Source organism: Panthera pardus, unplaced genomic scaffold, assembly GCF_024362965.1.
Source record: "Panthera pardus isolate Hobbes unplaced genomic scaffold, ASM2436296v1 HiC_scaffold_11, whole genome shotgun sequence".
NCBI classification, from domain to species: Eukaryota; Metazoa; Chordata; class Mammalia; order Carnivora; family Felidae; genus Panthera; species Panthera pardus.
The window spans coordinates 87,258,716-87,277,201 of NW_026526666.1; the positions used below are offsets into that span (position 1 = coordinate 87,258,716).

The 18,486-nt window shown below is 50.7% G+C and overlaps 2 protein-coding genes across 5 annotated transcripts in view; one reads left to right on the forward strand and one right to left on the reverse strand.

Moving 5' to 3' along the window:
* The first annotated feature begins 9,181 nt into the window (after positions 1 to 9,181).
* The window catches only part of PAFAH2 (platelet activating factor acetylhydrolase 2), a 65,440-nt gene continuing 56,135 nt past the window's right edge, over positions 9,182 to 18,486 (forward strand). For 3 of the 4 annotated variants that reach the window (XM_019461869.2, XM_019461870.2, XM_019461872.2), the window contains exons 1-3: positions 16,459 to 16,599; positions 17,552 to 17,705; positions 18,271 to 18,367. In XM_019461869.2, coding sequence (XP_019317414.1) covers positions 16,510 to 16,599; positions 17,552 to 17,705; positions 18,271 to 18,367 — 341 coding nt within the window. In that variant the 5' untranslated portion in view covers positions 16,459 to 16,509. Of the gene's footprint in view, positions 9,288 to 16,458; positions 16,600 to 17,551; positions 17,706 to 18,270; positions 18,368 to 18,486 lie in introns of those variants that run through there. The other variant, XM_019461868.2, reaches the window with a different exon arrangement.
* On the reverse strand, positions 14,319 to 14,701 carry LOC109274349 (40S ribosomal protein S20-like). Its single transcript, XM_019461875.2, has one exon. It carries the CDS (start codon positions 14,676 to 14,678, stop codon positions 14,319 to 14,321), a length of 360 nt encoding a protein of 119 aa, XP_019317420.2. The 5' UTR covers positions 14,679 to 14,701.

The window sequence follows — 18,486 nt, forward strand, 5'->3', positions numbered from 1 at the left end:
GTGAGGTGGCCGGGAGTGCGGTGGCCGGGAGTGAGGTGGCCGAGAGTGAGGTGGCCGGGATTGAGGGGGCCGAGGGTGAGGTGGCCGGGAGTGATGTGTCCGGGAGTGAGGTGGCCGAGAGTGAGGTGGCCGAGAGTGAGGTGGCCGGGAGTGAGGTGGCCGGGAGTGAGGTGGCCGGGAGTGAGGAGGCCGAGAGTGAGGTGGCCGGGAGCAAGGTGGCCGGGAGTGAGTAGGCCGGGAGTGAGGTGGCCGAGAGCGAGGTGGCCGGGAGCGAGGTGGCCGGGAGCGAGGAGGCCGGGAGTGAGGTGGCCGGTAGTGAGGTGGCCGGGAGTGAGGTGGCCAAGAGTGAGGAGGCCGTGAGTGAGGAGGCCGTGAGTGAGGAGGCCGGGAGTGATGTGTCCGGGATTGAGGTGGCCGAGAGTGAGGTGGCCGAGAGTGAGGTGGCCGGGAGTGAGGTGGCCGGGAGTGAGGAGGCCGTGAGTGAGGAGGCCAGGAGTGATGTGTCCGGGAGTGAGGTGGCCGAGAGTGAGGTGGCCGAGAGTGAGGTGGCCGGGAGTGAGGTGGCCGAGAGTGAGGTGGCCGAGAGTGAGGTGGCCGGGAGCAAGGTGGCCGGGAGTGAGTAGGCCGGGAGTGAGGTGGCCGAGAGCGAGGTGGCCGGGAGCGAGGTGGCCGGGAGCGAGGAGGCCGGGAGTGAGGTGGCCGGTAGTGAGGTGGCCGGGAGTGAGGTGGCCAAGAGTGAGGAGGCCGTGAGTGAGGAGGCCGTGAGTGAGGAGGCCGGGAGTGATGTGTCCGGGATTGAGGTGGCCGAGAGTGAGGTGGCCGAGAGTGAGGTGGCCGGGAGTGAGGTGGCCGGGAGTGAGGAGGCCGTGAGTGAGGAGGCCAGGAGTGATGTGTCTGGGAGTGAGGTGGCCGAGAGTGAGGTGGCCGAGAGTGAGGTGGCCGGGAGTGAGGTGGCCGAGAGTGAGGTGGCCGAGAGTTAGGTGGCCGGGAGTGAGGTGGCCAAGAGTGAGGAGGCCGTGAGTGAGGAGGCCGTGAGTGAGGAGGCCAGGAGTGATGTGTCCGGGAGTGAGGTGGCCGAGAGTGAGGTGGCCGAGAGTGAGGTGGCCGGTAGTGAGGTGGCCGGGAGTGAGGAGGCCAGGAGTGATGTGGCCGGGAGTGAGGGGGCCGGGAGTGAGGTGGCCGGGAGTGAGGTGGCCGGTAGTGAGGTGGCCGGGAGTGCGGTGGCCGGGAGTGAGGTGCTGAGAATGTGGTGGCCGGGAGTGAGGAGGCCAGGAGTGATGTGGCCGGGAGTGAGGAGGCCGGGAGTGAGGTGCTGAGAATGAGGTGGCCGAGAGTGAGGTGGCCGTGAATGAGGTGGCCGTGAATGAGGTGGCCGAGAGTGAGGTGGCCGGGAGTGATGTGGCCAAGAGTGAGGTGGCCGGGAGTGAAGTGACCTGGAGTGAGGTGGCTGGGAGTGAGGAGGCCGGGAGTGAGGTGGCCGGGAGTGAGGTGATCGAGAATGAGGTGACCAAGTATGTGGAGGCTGGGAGCGAGGTGGCCGGAACGAGGAGGCCGGGAGCGAGGTGACCGGGAGCAAGGAGGCCGGGAGCGAGGTGGCCGGGAGCGAGAAGGCCGGGAGCGAGCAGGCCGGGAGCGAGGTGGCCGGGAGCGAGGAGGCCGGGTGCGAGGTGGCCGAGAGCGAGGTGGCCGGGAGCGAGGTGGCCGGGAGCGAGGATGCCGGGAGTGAGGTGGCCGGTAGTGAGGTGGCCAAGAGTGAGGAGGCCGTGAGTGAGGAGGCCGGGAGTGAGGAGGCCGGGAGTGATGTGTCCGGGAGTGAGGTGGCCGAGAGTGAGGTGGCCGAGAGTGAGGTGGCCGGGAGTGAGGTGGCCGGGAGTGAGGTGGCCGGAGTGAGGAGGCCAGGAGTGATGTGGACGGGAATGAGGAGGCCAGGAGCGAGGTGGCTGGGAGCGAGGTGGCCGGGAGCGAGGTGGCCGGGAGCGAAGTGGCCGAGAGTGAGGTGGCCGGGAGCGAGGTGGCCGGGAGTGAGGAGGCCGGGAGTGAGGAGGCCGGGAGTGAGGTAGCCGAGAGCGAGGTGGCCGGGAGTGAGGTGGCCGGGAGCGAGGAGGCCGGGAGTGAGGTGGCCGGTAGTGAGGTGGCCGGGAGTGAGGTGGCCGAGAGTGAGGAGGCCGTGAGTGAGGAGGCCGTGAGTGAGGAGGCCAGGAGTGATGTGTCCGGGATTGAGGTGGCCGAGAGTGAGGTGGCCGAGAGTGAGGTGGCCGGGAGTGAGGTGGCCGGGAGTGAGGAGGCCATGAGTGAGGAGGCCAGGAGTGATGTGTCCGGGAGTGAGGTGGCCGAGAGTGAGGTGGCCGAGAGTGAGGTGGCCGAGAGTGAGGTGGCCGAGAGTGAGGTGGCCGGGAGTGAGGTGGCCAAGAGTGAGGAGGCCGTGAGTGAGGAGGCCAGGAGTGATGTGTCCGGGAGTGAGGTGGCCGAGAGTGAGGTGGCTTAGAGTGAAGTGGCCGGGAGTGAGGTGGCCGGGAGTGAGGAGGCCAGGAGTGATGTGGCCGGGAGTGAGGAGGCCGGGAGTGAGGTGCTGAGAATGAGGTGGCCGGGAGTGAGGCAGGAGAGGTCAGAGTGGGAAGGGCCTGGGGTGGTGCCAGAGGGGCTTGGGCTCTCTCCTCAGGCTTATTGTCATAGGGCACAGTGGTTAGGACTGTGGAGTGTGGTCCATGCGAACCTGGATTAACATTGCAGTTCTGCCACTTGGTCGGGTGGCCTTGGGAAAATCATTTAGGCTCTGTCTTAGCCTGAGTGCCCCCAAAATTAGACCCTGAGAGTTAGGTGCTTATAGTCTATTTGAGAGGTGATTTCAAGAAGCAGAAGTAAAGGCGTGGAGGAGGTGAATCCGGGCGGGGCACGTTCATGTGAGGTTTACTGCCATGAGCCACGGGTTCAGTGTCCCCCGGGACTCTCTGAAAGAGTGTGAAATGCACCTCAAAATCACCTTAACTCACGATGGAGGCACCAACTTCCTTGATGGCTGAAGCTCGCCCTCGGGGGCAGAACTCGCCACTCCCTTCCCCTTCGTGGCTCACAGATGCCTAAGAAAGCCCTCCGGAAGGAAGCAGGCAGGATCAGGCCCTTGGGTGGAGGGGCCCTCAGTGTGCTGGAAAGTACCACACTGGCAAGGGAGCTCAGAGAAGGATGAGGGGAGATGAGGCAGATATTAACACTGCTATTACCTCTTTGAGTTTCTGTTTTCTTGTCTGAAAAATAGAAAGACTATGATAGTATGGAGGTTCCTCAAAAAACTGAAAAGAGAACTACCCTACGACCCAGCAATTGCACTACTAGGCATTTATCCAAGGGATACGGGCGTGCTCTTTCAAAGGGACACATGCACCCCCGTGTTTATAGCCGCACTATCAACAATAGCCAAAGTATGGAAAGAGCCCAAATGTCCATCGACGGATGGATGGATAAAGAAGATGTGGGATATATACACAATGGAGTATTACTCGGCAGTCAAAAAGAATGAAATCTTGCCATTTGCAACTACGTGGATGGAACTGGAGGGTATTATGCTAAGTGAAATTAGTCAGAGAAAGACACAAATCATAGGACTTCGCTCATATGAGGGCTTTAAGAGGCAAAACAGATGAACATAAGGGAAGGGAAACAAAAAGAATATAAAAACGGGGGGGAGGGGGACAAAACAGAAGAGACTCATAAATATGGCGAACAAACTGACGGTTCCTGGAGGGGCTGTGGGAGGGGGGATGGGCTCAATGGGGAAGGGGCACTAAGGAATCTCTTCCTAAAATCATTGTTGCGCTATATGCTAAGTAATTTGGATGTAAATTTCAAAAAAAAAAGAAAGACTATGATATACTTCCCAGGGGGATTAAATGACATAAAGTATTGGAAAGTTCCTAACGACATGTCTGACACATAGCAGACAATCAGGAAATGGTGGGTATGGTTGAGCTCAGCACAAATGCCAGCTGTTCATAGAATCCTTCCTGTTGATCTCCGTCAAAGCATCCTGTCTGTTTCCTGTAGAGCACTTAACATAGCATGTGATTATCTTGGTTATATGTGTGTTATCTGTCTCTCTCCACCAGAATGAAAGCACCATGTGGGTAGGATATTGATTTCTCCATTCACCGCTTGATCTCCGGGGTTGAGCACAGTGCCTGCGACATACTAGACTCTACTCAATATATTTTTTTGACTAGAAGAATTATTATATTAACAATAATAGAGAAGGACAGTTACAATTCTTTATTAAGTATGTACTCTGTCTGTTAACAGGACATTAAAGACCTAGCTGGATTCATCCGGACTCCAGCTGGGGCCCAGGGCTGAAAATAGTAGGCACAGCTACATTCAGAGCAGGACCCGAGTCCATGCCTCCAACACGAGCCTATGAACTTCCAGGCTCTGACACAAGAAAGAGCTAAGAGTTCTCGAGCGGGTTTCAGCCAGGACAAGGGTATTTGGGGAGAGCTGGTTTGAAAGCAGTGATCTGAAAAGATTGAAGATATTGTGTAATCTTGCCTCTTCCCAAGGTCAGAGTTATAGAGAAGCTAACAAGGTTTAAGCTTCGGAGTCCTGTCCAAGGCCCTAGGAGGGTATCTACAATGTGTTCATATGGTCACATGTTTTATAAATTTTGAAAAAGTGGGGTGCCTGGGTGGCTTAGTCGGTTGAGTGTCTGACTTTGGCTCAGGTCATGATCCCATGGTTTGTAAGTTCGATCCCCACGTCAGGCTCTGTGCTGACAGCTCAGAACCTGGAGCCTGCTTCGGATTCTGTGTCTCCGTCTCTCTCTGCCCCGCTCCCGTTCGTGTTCTGTCTTTCTCTTTCTCTCAAAAATAAATAAACATTAAAAAAAAAACCCAAATTTTGAAAAAGTAAGATATTTAAAATTCTTTTCAAAGAGGGTCTCCTCGAATTCTCTAAGCTTCAAGCCCCACAAAACCTGCATCCACCCCTGCCCCCTATCAGATCCAAGCTACTTAAGTAACTAGTGATCTGTGGATTAGCTCGTTTGATCCTGGCATCAATTCTATAATGTAGATGCTATTGTTGTCCCTGTTATAGATGAGGAAACTGAGGCCTAAAAACAGTCTTTGCCAAAGATCTCAGTTAGTAAGTGGTAGATCTGAGATTTAAAGTTTGTAGCCTATCTCCAGGGCCCAGACCCTGTGCCTTCCAACGGTGTATATTTGTTCTCTTGTCCGTTTTCCTGACCAGCCACGAGGTCCCCAAGGACACAAAGGCAAGTAATTTCTATTTACCCAGCCCAGAGCAGACATCGACATACGTTGGTATATAAGAAAGAGCAAAGCAGACCCTGACCTCCAGGAGCTGGCCTGGGACTCACCCTTGAGCCTGGGTGTACCTAAGCTGAACAGAAACAATTTCATAGAATGTCAATATCAGACAAGGCCACTCTGTGTCCATGATGGACTAAGATACAAACGGGACCACTCCATACTCATGTCTGAACAAAATATGGACATTGTCCAAGCCACAAAAAACACCAACCATCCCCCTATTCTGGCTAATAAAAGGGACTATTGCTTCTTACTAATGACAGCTTTTACCTTACTGAACTCTTCCCCTCCTTCTAGATAAAATTAAGATCCTTGGTCATAGGATTACCCCTACTTTCGGACAGCATCCAATCCAGAGCAAAGCCCTCCTTCCTGCAAGCCTCCTTGAAATCATCTAACAGAAGTCCCGATTCTAAGTCTTTCCTGATACCCCTCTTTCTGAGATGGCCCACAGCTCCTTTTCATGTATTCTCTCTCTCATTGCAAGGAGTATCCAATTTACTCAATTACAGGTGTGTTTCTGGTGGTCTTTGACCACAATGGCATTAACACAGGTATCATCCAATGATGGATCATTGAGCATAAAATATCACTGTCGGGGTGCCTGCGTGGGTGGCTCAGTCGGTTAAGCATCCGACTCGATTTCAGCTCAGGTCATTTCTCACAGTTTGCGGGTTCAAGCCCCGCATTGGGCTGTGCACTGACAGCAGGGAGCCTGCTTGGGATTCACTCTTTCCCTCTCTCTCTCTGCCTCTCTCTCTCAAAATATATAAACAAACTGAAAAAAAAAAATCATTGTCAAAAGTTACAAAATGTTGCTCACCCCAAACTAGTTGATGAAGATAGAAAGAAAAATAGTGGTTCCCTTCGGGAGATAAGTGGTTATAAACTGGGAAGGGACATGAGGCAACCATTCAGGGTATTGGAAATGTTCCACATTTCAAACTAAGTGAGGGTTACGCCAATTTTTTTTAAAAAAAAATTAAGCTGGACCCTTAGTATTAGAGCGCTTTACGCACTTTATTCTATACATATTATAGTTTGATTTTAAAAAGTGTTGTCCAACAACTTCAGTGGGGGAGGGGGGCAGGAAATCCAAACTAGTCACCTAAATATCAGTTTAGTAACTTAGCAACAAGGAGAAGGCTAGAGTGGGATGGTGGCCAGCTGGAAGGAAAACGTGAGCCGTTGGAGGACAGGATCTAGGATAAAAGCCTAGAAAGTCAAATGCTTGCTAAAAACGTAAAGCATTTGGGTTGTTTACCCCCGAAAAGACTAGATTGGAGGGAAATGCAATGGAACTCAAGTATTTTATTTTGCAACAGGAGTTTGGGCCCAAGATCTTCCTAACAGTGACCAAAGAGGTAAAGGAGGCTGTGACGTCCCTGTCCCTGGGAAGTTTAAGAGTCAGTTGCCCAGCAAATACACCCTCCGTGGCCTGGTCTGGGAGTAGGAGACATAGGAGGTGTGAGCTGCCCCTCTCATGATTAGGGACTCTGGTTAGTCATGGCTGTGCTGGGCCAGCTGAAGAGCACTGATTAATGCCAAAGAGAGCATTCTCGGATCTACACTAAGCTTTCATTACTCTGCTGTCAGTGCCACCAACCACAGCTTTAATTAAATCCAGGGCTTAATTACCATGGTGCGAGACTACCATTACTCTTTCCTGATGAGTTTATCTTGGCTTCTGGAAGGATGGTGGTGGCGACAGGGTGTCAGGAGCAGAGGTGAGCCTCTGAATAGAAAAATTGAACAGGGACTCTGGACCCTGGTGACTAGAGGGTATGTGAGATGGGAGCCGGTGGGGGGGGGGGGGCGGTGGGGAGCGGGGAGGGTCGCCTGTAGGACTCAGCACCTGACCTCAGAGAGCTCACAATTTCTTGGAGCGTTAAGACCTCCCACCTAGGAGATGGCACCAGGCAGTGCGAGGTAAGCCCCCCAAATGAGAGGCGCACACGAATGTCCCAGCAACTGAGAATGGGCAGAGGTCCTTTGGGGCTGGAGGAATCAGGGAAGCTTCGTGGGGAGGAGAACCTAGCGGACCATTAAAAGAACAGGATTAGACAAGCCACCAGACAGGGCAGCACCCAGTGGAGGGAAGAGCACGACTTGGAGTGTGGAGGTACAAGCCTGGGACACCTGCAGAATGGTGAGGGGGTGCACATAGCACATAGCGGGAGGCAGACCAGAAGAGAGGAGAGCCCTGCCAGAGAAGCATGGGCAACACTTCTGGGGAAGTGGTGGGGAGCCAGGTCGGGGAGGATCTCCAATGCCAAGCTGAGACAGGGAAACCGAAGGGACCCCTTGAGACAAAAAGCTGTTTTTTAATTTTGCCTCTTTTGGGCTTCTATGCTTGCTAGGACCGGTACCCCTGCCCTGCACATGCCTTATTGTATGTCCTCCTTGTAGGGACAAAGAGGTAATGATATCTTTGGAGCCTTCTTTCTAGCACAAAAGATAATACCTAAGGCACTACTGGAAAAGCCATCATGTGCATATTTCAGACCACTGACACTAGGCATCTCGACACCAAGACCCCTGGCTCTAAGGACTGAGTGACTTATGATGGACATCTGGACCCCGTCCTTTTTCTGACCACTTCTTAGAGGTCTGAGAGGACACGGGCATCAGACCACAATTGTCGATAAATCCCCCAGACCCCAAGCAAAGACAAGACTCATGCTCCTTTCCTTTCCGAGTCTCCCAGATGCTCTGTCTGTATCTGTTCTTCCTATATCTTCAATCAACTGCTTTTACCTCCTGCTGGCTGGAGGTTGATTTCCATCCTGCATGGAGCCAAGGATCCTCTTGGCTAGTCCTGCGGGACCCTCTTGAGGTCTTGAGACCCTGCCTGCCTGCATCAAAGCTAAGAAGCTGGGACCTCGTTCAGGAAGTAGTCTGAAGCCGCTGAAAGTTTTTAAAGTTGCTTGAATGATCCAAATTTGTTACAGAAGTTTACAAGACTCAAGGATGTGGCAACCCTCACACTCTTGTGTTACTGAGTGTAAAACATTCTTCACAATCCCTGTGCTCCTGGCTAAGTGCTGTTCCCTCAGTTCTTAATTTTAACATAGATCTCTAAAAAGCCTTGCTGACACCATCCCATTTCCTCCAAGCCTGGGCAGGTGCCCCTTTCCGGGTTCCCACACCCCCCATTGTGTCCGCCATCAGAGCCCATATCGCGGTGTTGTAATTGATTTGTCAGACTCTTCCACTAGACTGTGATTTCACTGGAGGCTAGGGACAGTATCTTATTCACCAGTGTGTCCCTAAGAACCAGCACAAGAGCAGCAAAGCGATGACGGATGGAAGGGCTGGGCTGAGGGTGGGGAGTATCCGTGATCACTCAGGTTCGCCCCTGTTCCATGTCAGTGAGTTTCTGGAGGACAATGGAAAAATCACAATTGTCAACAGGTTATGGATTTGGCGCCAATGTGCACTTAATTTGAATGAGCAGTCTCATACTCTCACGGGAAACAGAATTGGGGGGAGGGGGGAAAGAACCAAAAAAAGCTCCGACCCCTCTCCTCCCCCCTCCTTCCTTGAGAATAAAACGGAAGCCATTGCAATTTCTAGGCACGCCCGGGAATTATTTGAGGAATGGTGAGGCGGAGGGTTACTAACCGGGACTACAAGCAGTAACCCTCCGCGCGGGTCTTGTAATCGTGGTGGCGACGCCTCAGACCACCAGGGGGAAGAATCGGACCGCATCCCGGACCTTGGGAGGTTTCATCCAACGAGGCGGGGGCTGCATAGAACTCTGGGGATTGTAGTTCTAGAGTCGTAATGCACAATCTCGCGCGGTGCACCTCGGGAGTTGTAGTTCCGGACAGAGAAGCGGGGAACGCTTTAAAGCGCCAGTGGTGAGTTCTGAAAACTACAACTACCAAAGGGCTACGAGCTCCAGAGTAGTTTTTAGTTCCCGTCAATTGACCTTCTGGGCTACTTCTGAGGGGTCAACTTGACTGGGTAAGTTGGATTGGAGAAAGCTCTTGTTCTGAACTGAGATATGAGCCAACTTTTCCATCCTCCAGCCGGTTTTGGGGGCTGCTCGTCCCAATCCGAGGAAGTCCGCATTAATCCCTCATCCTTTTCTGTTTCCTGTTCAGACACCTCCAGTATCCACCCGCACCCTTCACCCTCCCACTGTCATCTTGTTCCTTCACTCCCAACGGCCCTGGAGTCCCACCCTGAGCTCTGGTGCTAGGACCCCCCCCCCCCCACGACCCCTCTCTGAGCACACAATGTGACCTCCCTGAAACCTGGGCTTCTTTATGCTCCACACCTCCTGTGTGCTTTCTCTCTTACCCTCACTTTCCGGTTTTGCATGGTAGTGGAAGGAGAGTCGCCATTCCTTCTTCCTAGTGGAAGAGCCCTGGACTCCCCCCGACCCGGGGTCTGGTCCACCTCGGCAGCTCACTCGCTGTGTGACCTTGGGCACATCAAGCAATCTCTCTGGGGCTCCGCTCTTGATGGACACAGTGAAGATGGTAATCGCTCTGTCGGTCTTAGGGTGAGGCTGTGTTGTGGAGCCAATAAGCTAATGTGTGTGAAAGGGCTTTTTAAACTGTAAAGCCGGGGCGCCTGGGTGGCTCAGTCGGTTAAGCGTCCGACTTCGGCTCAGGTCATGATCTCACGGTCTGTGAGTTCGAGCCCCGCGTCGGGCTCTGGGCTGATGGCTCGGAGCCTGGAGCCTGCTTCCGATTCTGTGTCTCCCTCTCTCTCTGCCCCTCCCCCATTCATGCTCTGTCTCTCTCTGTCTCAAAAATAAATAATAAAACGTTAAAAAAAAAAATTTAAACTGTAAAGCCTCCACAAGCGAGAGAGGTTATTTTTATTATAATTGTTAATGCTCTGGACGCCTCTTATCTTGGCTCCTTTTCTATCTCTGCCCCCTTGTTGCTCAAGCCTGCCTCTGGAGCACTTGGTGTCTCTATTCTCTAAGAGCAGGATGTTTCCTCACTTCCTCCAGCGCCCAAAGGTCTTTAAGGAGCTTTAAGTCTCCATAGAGCTTTGTCTGAAAGGAAGCCCCAGAGAAGTGTTTATGGTGGACTCTGTCCTGAAATAGCCAGTGATGAAAAGTCCACACAGCTGGCAAAAGGGTGGTTGATTTCTACTCACTGGAAACAGGGCCCCAGCAGGAGATGGACAGCTGCATTGTAGGCACTGTCCATTCCTTCTGGGCTCTTGTGGGCCTTTTTAGTACACTGTGGTTTGGGCTTGGGTGTTTCTGACCCAGAAAAGCTGGGAGGGAAGAATCCATTTTGCCAAAGGGCTTAATCCAGAAAAAATTTCTGAAAGAGACCTCGGCTGGGTATGGCGAAAGAGAGACATGGCATTATTCATTCATTTTTAAGATTTTTATGCGTACTTGAAACGTACCAAGCCATAGGCAATTATCAGCTTTCTTATTTTAATTTAACTAGAAGTGACTTCATTTTACTTAAAAAGAACTTAGGCTCAGAGCTACCATCTCTGGTTCTAGGGCCTTCTACGTTTCAGGTGCTTTATATACATTATTATAATATACATTATTTCATTTAATTCTCATCAACAACTTCACGAGTACTATTATTTCTATCCTATGGGATAAATTATCAGAGGCTTAGAACTTAAGGAACTGGCTCAAGATCACAGCCAATTAAGAATTGGAATTCAGACGGTCGCCAAAGCCTTTTTTACACTATACCATATAGCCTTGTTTTTAGGTAGAAAAGACAGATTAAAGAATTGAGGGAGTTTAAATCAAAGCCAAATAAAGAGGCATTTATTGGGTCCTTACTACATAGAGGAAGCCTGATGATAGATGGTTTGGCCTACAAAGAAGTATAAAACACAGCCTCTATCTCTAGTATATCCAAAGAAATGAGGCCTAAGTGTGTAAAAAACTAAATCAGATTCATTGGATAAATTAATTCTTGCCAGTAGTTATATGCAAGGCGCTACATTAAGCCTTGTAACCAGCAAGAACATGCTTCTAGGTGGCCATGGGGATTCAACTAAGTGAAATCTTAGTCATTATCATTTCATTAATATACAGTGGTGGGCTGGAACACTGTATACACTCAGTAAATATTTGTTGCATGCATACATCTCTGAATAAAAAGTCCTGTGTTCCCTCTGGACCAGAGGTTCTCACACCTTGCTGATGAGAAACATGGGCAGCTTTTAAAAACTGACCTCCGGGAATGAGGACCTTAAAATCTATATTTTTGAACGTTTCCCAGGTGATTGTGATGATAGGTTCAGGAACCTCTGAACTAGGTTCTACTTGAACTGTTCATAGGCAAGTCACTGATCGAAAACTGCTAGAATAGGCAGTAATCCAAGAGCTGTTCTAAAGCAGCCCGTGATTGGTTACCAGGTGAGGGATGTGGACAGTGCTTAGATTTGAGAGGAGGGAAGGTGGAAGGACTTGGGAAAGCACAGAGAACCGGGGATTTCTCTGGGCCTTGATGGGTGGAATAGGTTTGCATGGGTAGAGAGGCTTCTAGACAGGTTCCACCTTGAATTGTTTGGATGAGCTAAGCAAAGCAAATTAGAGACACCTGGACTCATTTCCTTGGAAAATTATATGGCATTTATTGGAAATGACTCTGGATACTTTGTGTGGGTGTCTTGTAGGCAAAATTGGATTTTCCCATTCCCCCCCCCCCAACTCCCCCCGCCTTCCTTGGACATCAGTTAATGTGAGCCCAGGGAATGCAGATTCATTTTTGGGTATGCCTCACTCTGGCTAATTAGCTTTCATTTGTATTTATTTCCAAACTTAATGACCCCTCCCCCCCCCCCCCCAGAAACTTTCCAGGACTACCAGTGAGTTCTACTCCCCCATCTGTTTAGCAGTCTAACTCCACTTATCCTGATTTCCAATCCCAAGCACTGTTCTCTATATGCAGAAAGACCAACATCTTTTCCCGTAAGAAGCTAGTATCATTCTGGTCACCCAGTCCTGAAACCTGACTCATCTTTGGCTCTTGTCTCTCCCTTGCCTCCACAAATCCACTCCGTTGCCAAATCCCATTGTTTCTACATTTCACTCAATCAACACATATTTCCTGGATACTTCATAAGAGCCAGATACTATACTGGGCGCTTTAACTACATTATTTCATTTGACCTTCCTAGCAACCCTATGAGGATGGATAGCATCCCATTGTACTGATGGGGAATCAGGCTTAGTGAGATCGGATGCTCCACCCGAGGTAAGAAAGCTAGGCAGCAAAGGAGCTGGGCTCAAACTTGGCTCTTTCAGACTTAATATTGGTGATTTCCACACCCTCATTTCCAGAGTGGATTCCAACTCTTTAGCCTAGCTCTTGAGAGACTGCTACCCTCCGTATCTGTCACACGTTTCTTTTGTCACCTCGCATCCGTCACTAATGACTAGCTGTTTCTCACGTGTGCTTTCTTACCTCTGTGTCTTAGCTCATGCACTTTCTTCTCCTTGAAAATTAACTTTTACCACCTTCTCCCGCCCTCCACGGGCAAGCTACCAGAGTGTGTTTTCTTCTCAGAACTCCTACGTCTATCTGATCTTCTTATCTGACCTTCTTTGATGGCAGTTAGAACTTGGAGCTGCTTCATTGTCATGTGGGTGACATGTGCCCTGTTTCCCTGCAGAGGCCTGCCATTGGTTACACCCGCAACGACCAGGGGAAAAGCTCAGGCTATGAGACATGCTCATGCACATGCTCAGTTTCACTCTGGCTAACTGGTGCACTGACTACATCAGGAGCTCAGTTTCTTTTTAAAAAGAATTGGATTCTGCGGTGCCTGGGTGGCTCAGTCCGTTGAGTGTCCGACTCTGATTTTGGTTTAGGTCATGAGCTCGCGGTTTGGGAGTTCAGCCTCATGTTAAGTTCTCTGCAAATAGCACGGAGCCTGCTTTAGATTCTCTGTCTCTGTCCCTCTCTCTCTCTGTCCCTCACCTACTCACTCTCTCTCAAAAGTAAACATTTGGGGGCGCCTGGGTGGTTCAGTCGGTTAAGCGGCCGACTTCGGCTCAGGTCATGATCTCTCGGTCCGTGAGTTCGAGCCCCGCATCGGGCTCTGTGCTGACAGCTCTGAGCCTGGAGCCTGTTTCGGATTCTGTGTCTCCCTCTCTCTGACCCTCCCCCATTCATGCTCTGTCTCTCTCTGTCTCAAAAATAAATAAACGTTAAAAAAAATAAACATTTAAAAATAAGTAAATAAAAAGAACTGGGTTCTACTACTACAGAGTAGTAGAAAGAAAATCACTTATTATATTCCAAAGGTAAATAGAATGACGTTAGGATTATCGGTTATTGAGTTTTCCACTGGACCAGACAGTTGGAAGTTGGCAACCAGGAGATCTGTGTGTAGTAATAGATACACTTGTGATGTTGAACAGTTCACTTAACCTCTTAGGACCTTGATTTCTTCATCAGCAGCACGTGTATATACTGGGGAGGGTGGGGGAGGATTGATGGGAATGGTCTCTAAGGTCTCTTCTTGCCTAGACATGCTTGGACTTGAACTTTCTTTTTTTTTTTTTATAATTTTCTTTTTAACATTTACTTATTTTTGAGAGACAGAGCAAGACAGAGCACGAGTGGGGAAGGGGCAGAGAGAGGGGGGTTACACAGAATCCAAAGCAGGCTCCAGGCTCTGAGCTGTCAGCACAGAGCCCGATGCGGGGCTCGACCTCACGGAACGTGAGATCATGACCTGAGCCAAAGTCAGCTGCCCAACCGACTAAGCCACCCAGGTGCCCCAGGACTTGAACTTTCTGATCCATCCCAGAGTGTCTTAAAGAAAACAGAATAGTGTAATGACCAAAAATCTGGGGCTGGGACTTAGCGTATCGGTTTAGATGCTTTTGGTTCAGGCATTAGAAATCTAAAGTCAGTTTAAACAAAAAGGGGATTTACTGACTCATGTAACTAGAAAATCTAGGAGTGAGTGGGTCAGGCCTTTCATGTATAGTCTAGAGGTTTTTTTTTTTTTAGCAACTGATAATTTATTAAAGAGGTTGATTTAAGCGTCTGAAATGGTGACTTCAGCCTCAACTCCTGGCTCAATACTGATGGAAGTAATCCGCTTAACAGTCTCAGAAGGACTGTGCAAATCAGTGAGTCGTTTGTGTATCCTCATCTGAAAATGATCCCAAGTCTTAGAACCTTCACCACAAGGAGTTTTTGTTGTAGTGATTCTCAGAGTCTTGGTAGACATCCAAACTGGTCCTTTCACTTTGAGATTCTTTTCCTTTGCGCCTCTGATCAAGTCAGCACATACCTTCTCCAAAGATTTTATGTTGCGGCTGGGTAGAGTCATTCTCATTTGGTGAATCGCCACCTCTGGTTCCACGGGTGTCTTCCCGGGGTCTTTAAAAGCCATGGCTGCAGTGCGGCTTCCTGAGCAACTTGGTGAGTCAGGAGCAGGAGCAGGGCCTCCAAAGCTCTGCTGTAGCTGCGGCCGTGTCTTCCTCAAAGGGTGAGATTCTTTTTTTTTTTTTTTTTTTTTGATTTATTTATTTTGAGAGAGAGAGCATGCGCACATGTGCACATGAAAGCTCATGTGAGCAGGGGGTGGATAGAGGCAGAGAGAGAAGGAGAGAGAGAATCCCAAGTAGGCTCCACGTGTGAGTGCAGAGCCCCGCACCGGGCTCCGTGTCACGCACCTCACGAACCACGAGATCACGACCTAAGGCGAAATCAGGAGACGTTTGACTGACTGAGCCGCCCCGCATTTTAAGATAAAGATAAAGAGAGTGTTAATGTCTTCACAAATAGGACTCGCGTTTCTCCGATTTGCTCAACTCTGCTATCCATCCTCCTTGGGTAGCTTCGTCCTTGAAGTAGCAAAGCAGCTCCCACATTCCAAGGCTTTGTATCTGCACATCACTCTCATTCAAAACAAGAAAGAACTTTTCCGTCCTCAGGGATCAAAAGTCCTGAGCTTTGCTCTGAATGGACCAACTATGTCATGTGCCCACTTTTCATCCAGATACCGACCAGGGGACACCAAGGGCTGATCGGGCAGCCCCGCCCAAGTCACACAGGAAGGCAAGATAGAATGCATGTTGAGAAGCTTGGCCATATTCTCCACTGTTAGAGCCACACTGCTCATGATCAAATTCTGGCTCTGTTAGCTGTATGTTCTTGGGTAATCTATGTAACTGGCAAACTCATCAGTTTCCTCATCTCAATTTTTCAATTAGTAATATAGCAAAGCGCTTGGTGTCATTCCTGGCATTCCGTAGGTGTAATGATGACGATGTTGCTGGTGATGATGAGGTTGCAGAGGGACAGAAGCCATGGCATTAGCTCCTGTTTAGGGAGCAGCCAAGCTCCTGGAATGTGGGCTAGTCCGAAGCACGCACACCTGCCACGTTCAAGGCTCTTGTTTGATCTCCTGCCACATCACACTCTTCCCCTATCGCTGCCCTTTCTTGCTCTGTGTAGAAGTGCTTTCCTTCCTCTCCCCTGCCTCCAGATCTTGCTCATACCTCAAGGCCCAGCCTAAGTGCCTCCTTCATAGTCAGTAGTGGAGGTCCGTGCTTTTGCAAACCTGCAACCAAGTCTCCGCACAAGCAGGATCAGTAGGGGTTAAGAGCTCGGGTCTGCATTAGACAGACGTGGGTTTGCTGCCTGGAAGCAGTATAACTTGGGAAAGCTATTCAACCTCCCTGTGCCTTAGTTTCCTTATCTGTAAACGGGGTCTTCATAGGACCTTCCTCAGAGATTTGTGGAGAGAATGAAGTGACGTACTGTATGTAAAGAGCTTAGTTCAGTGCTGACACAGAGCCAATAATACATCTTAGTCGTCGTTATTCCTAGCCTCATGAGGACACAGCCTGGGTTACATTCTACGCAGAAGTTACTGCTGTGCTGGGCACATAGTAGGTGCTGAGTGAGCACTTGGCAGTGGGTTTTGAGAAGCATGGAAGCTCTCTTTCCTTTCCCCAACCATCTCTTCATCCTGCCCCCAACAACAAAGCAGCCCTTAAACCTTGGCAAAGTCAGGGTAGCACAGTGGTTGGTGTGGAAGACTGAACGAGTCCCTGACAAGGAGATGGGGTGATAAGGAGCAGTGGACACGGGTGGCAGATGACACATAGAATCAACAGGAAGCTAAGAGGAAACCAGCAAGAGGCTCTTCTATGTTCCACCCTCAGCCATCAAGTTCAGCGCTGCCCAGGTCGTTGTTCGTCTCAGCTGGTGATGAAATGGGGGTCAACCAGTCCGTGGGCTTTCCCCCTGTCACAGGACCCCACCTCGTAGGCTGCGGGGATGTGATGGAAGGTCAGAGTCTCCAGGTAAGCGTCTCCGGCTCTGTCCGCACACACCCCTGCTGCTTTTTCCTGCACCGTGACTTAATAGCCATCCCGATGAAACAGAGAGCTGGTCTGGATTTGGTGATAGAGCCCCCAAGTCTGTCTTCCCTGACCTTTTTCTTCGTCTCTCCAGTTAGAAACCTCTCGGTAGCCAGAGATGGGTTCTTTTGCCAGCTAGGAGGAAAGGGGGTGCGGGCTCTGGCTCCAAGGGCAGCTCTCGGGCTTGCGGCCTTATCTTTAGAGCAGATGCCTGATGCTGGGAACGTCTTCAGTCTCCTGCTAATCTGAAGGTATGGGAGGAGGAGCCGTGGGCCATGTGCTGTTGGCCTTTGACTCCCTGACCTGGGTTGGAAGACATGCTCCTCTCTCTCCTCTCCTGCCTTCATCCATTTTCCCTCCTGCTTTGGTTCCAGACTTTCCCTCCAACAGTTCCTAGGTGCTTCTCTGCTGGCCCTTAGACTTCCCCTCTCTCTTGAGAGGCACATACTTCCTGTTAAGCCCTCACCTACTCCTGTGTAAAATGAGGGTGCTGCCGCTTCCAGAGAACTGCCCTGGGTGGTGCCCCCCCACCCCCACCCCCACCCCATCCAGCACGAGGGCTAATCTCACTCCTGGGGCTCCTCCAGGCCTGGGCTCAGGGCCAGAATTGAAATCTTTCTGATCCAAGCACTGAAAATATTTTGGTGCTCCCAGATGTAATTCACAGTATAGTCAGCTATTTGAAATCACATAAGCCTTACATGTACGCTAAAAATAAATTTGCTCCTTTCTGGATTTTCTGGGTGCGAAATTCAGGTATATGAATTAGAGCTTAAGTTCCCCATTTTGGTGCCCTGCCCCGCTGGCACCTCAGATACCCTCTGAGTGTGTCTGATGGGAAGTCTAGCAGAGTCAGGCTTCTTGCTCTGAGCAGTTGCTCTCTTCTTTCCTACAGGGGAGCTTCTTTCGACTGTTCTATCCCTGCCAGGAGTCAGAGGAGACCACGGAGCAGCCCCTGTGGATCCCCCGCTATGAGTATTGCACTGGCCTGGCCGATTACCTGCGGTTTAATAAGCGCTGGGGGGGTTTGCTGTTCAACCTGGCTGTGGGTAAGGGCTGGCCTCCCCGCCCCGCCCAGATGCTTTCCCAGCTTCTTGGTTATGTTTCTAGGAGAGATCCCTAGGCGCACACAGTACCATTAGTTTGCATTTTCCAGCCCTTTTGTCACGGGGCGTGCGTCAGCCATTGCAGTGTGGAGAATTGGGAGAGGATTATGTACATAAGAGCTTTGGTTATAGAGTTAGATTGTCGTGGATTTGAATCCAGACTTTCGCGTTTACAGTTCTTCCTTAGCTCTCCTCTCTCTGGGGAAAGTCACACTGAGTCATCTACTTCCCCCAAAGGCCCCACCATTAAGAAGTCTACCCACCGCCTTGGCACCTCAGGGGTCGTTCAGTGCTTGTTGCATTTATCTTCCCATTTTCTATTATATTTGTGCTTGCTAGGGAAGAAAAGGGGAAAGAAAAGGTGACTGTTTGCCCTGGACTGCTCAGGGGCAAAAGGTGGTTCTCCAGTGAGGAGGGGCATGTGTCCCCACGCATGCCTGTGCCCAGGCTGCCCTTGGGAATACAGATCTGGGGCAGCCAGAGATTCTATAGCCCGTGTCTCTGCCAGGATCTTGTCGCCTGCCTGTTAGCTGGAATGGCCCCTTTAAGACAAAGGATTCTGGATACCCCTTGATCATCTTCTCCCATGGCATGGGAGCCTTCAGGTAAGAGCTTCTGTCCCCCAGAACTTGTCATATTCCTCAACCAGTGACAGCAGCTGAGTCTGAACTTCTTCTCAAAGGGCAGAGGAACAGACATTTCCACCTGCCAGCTGTCTTATCTC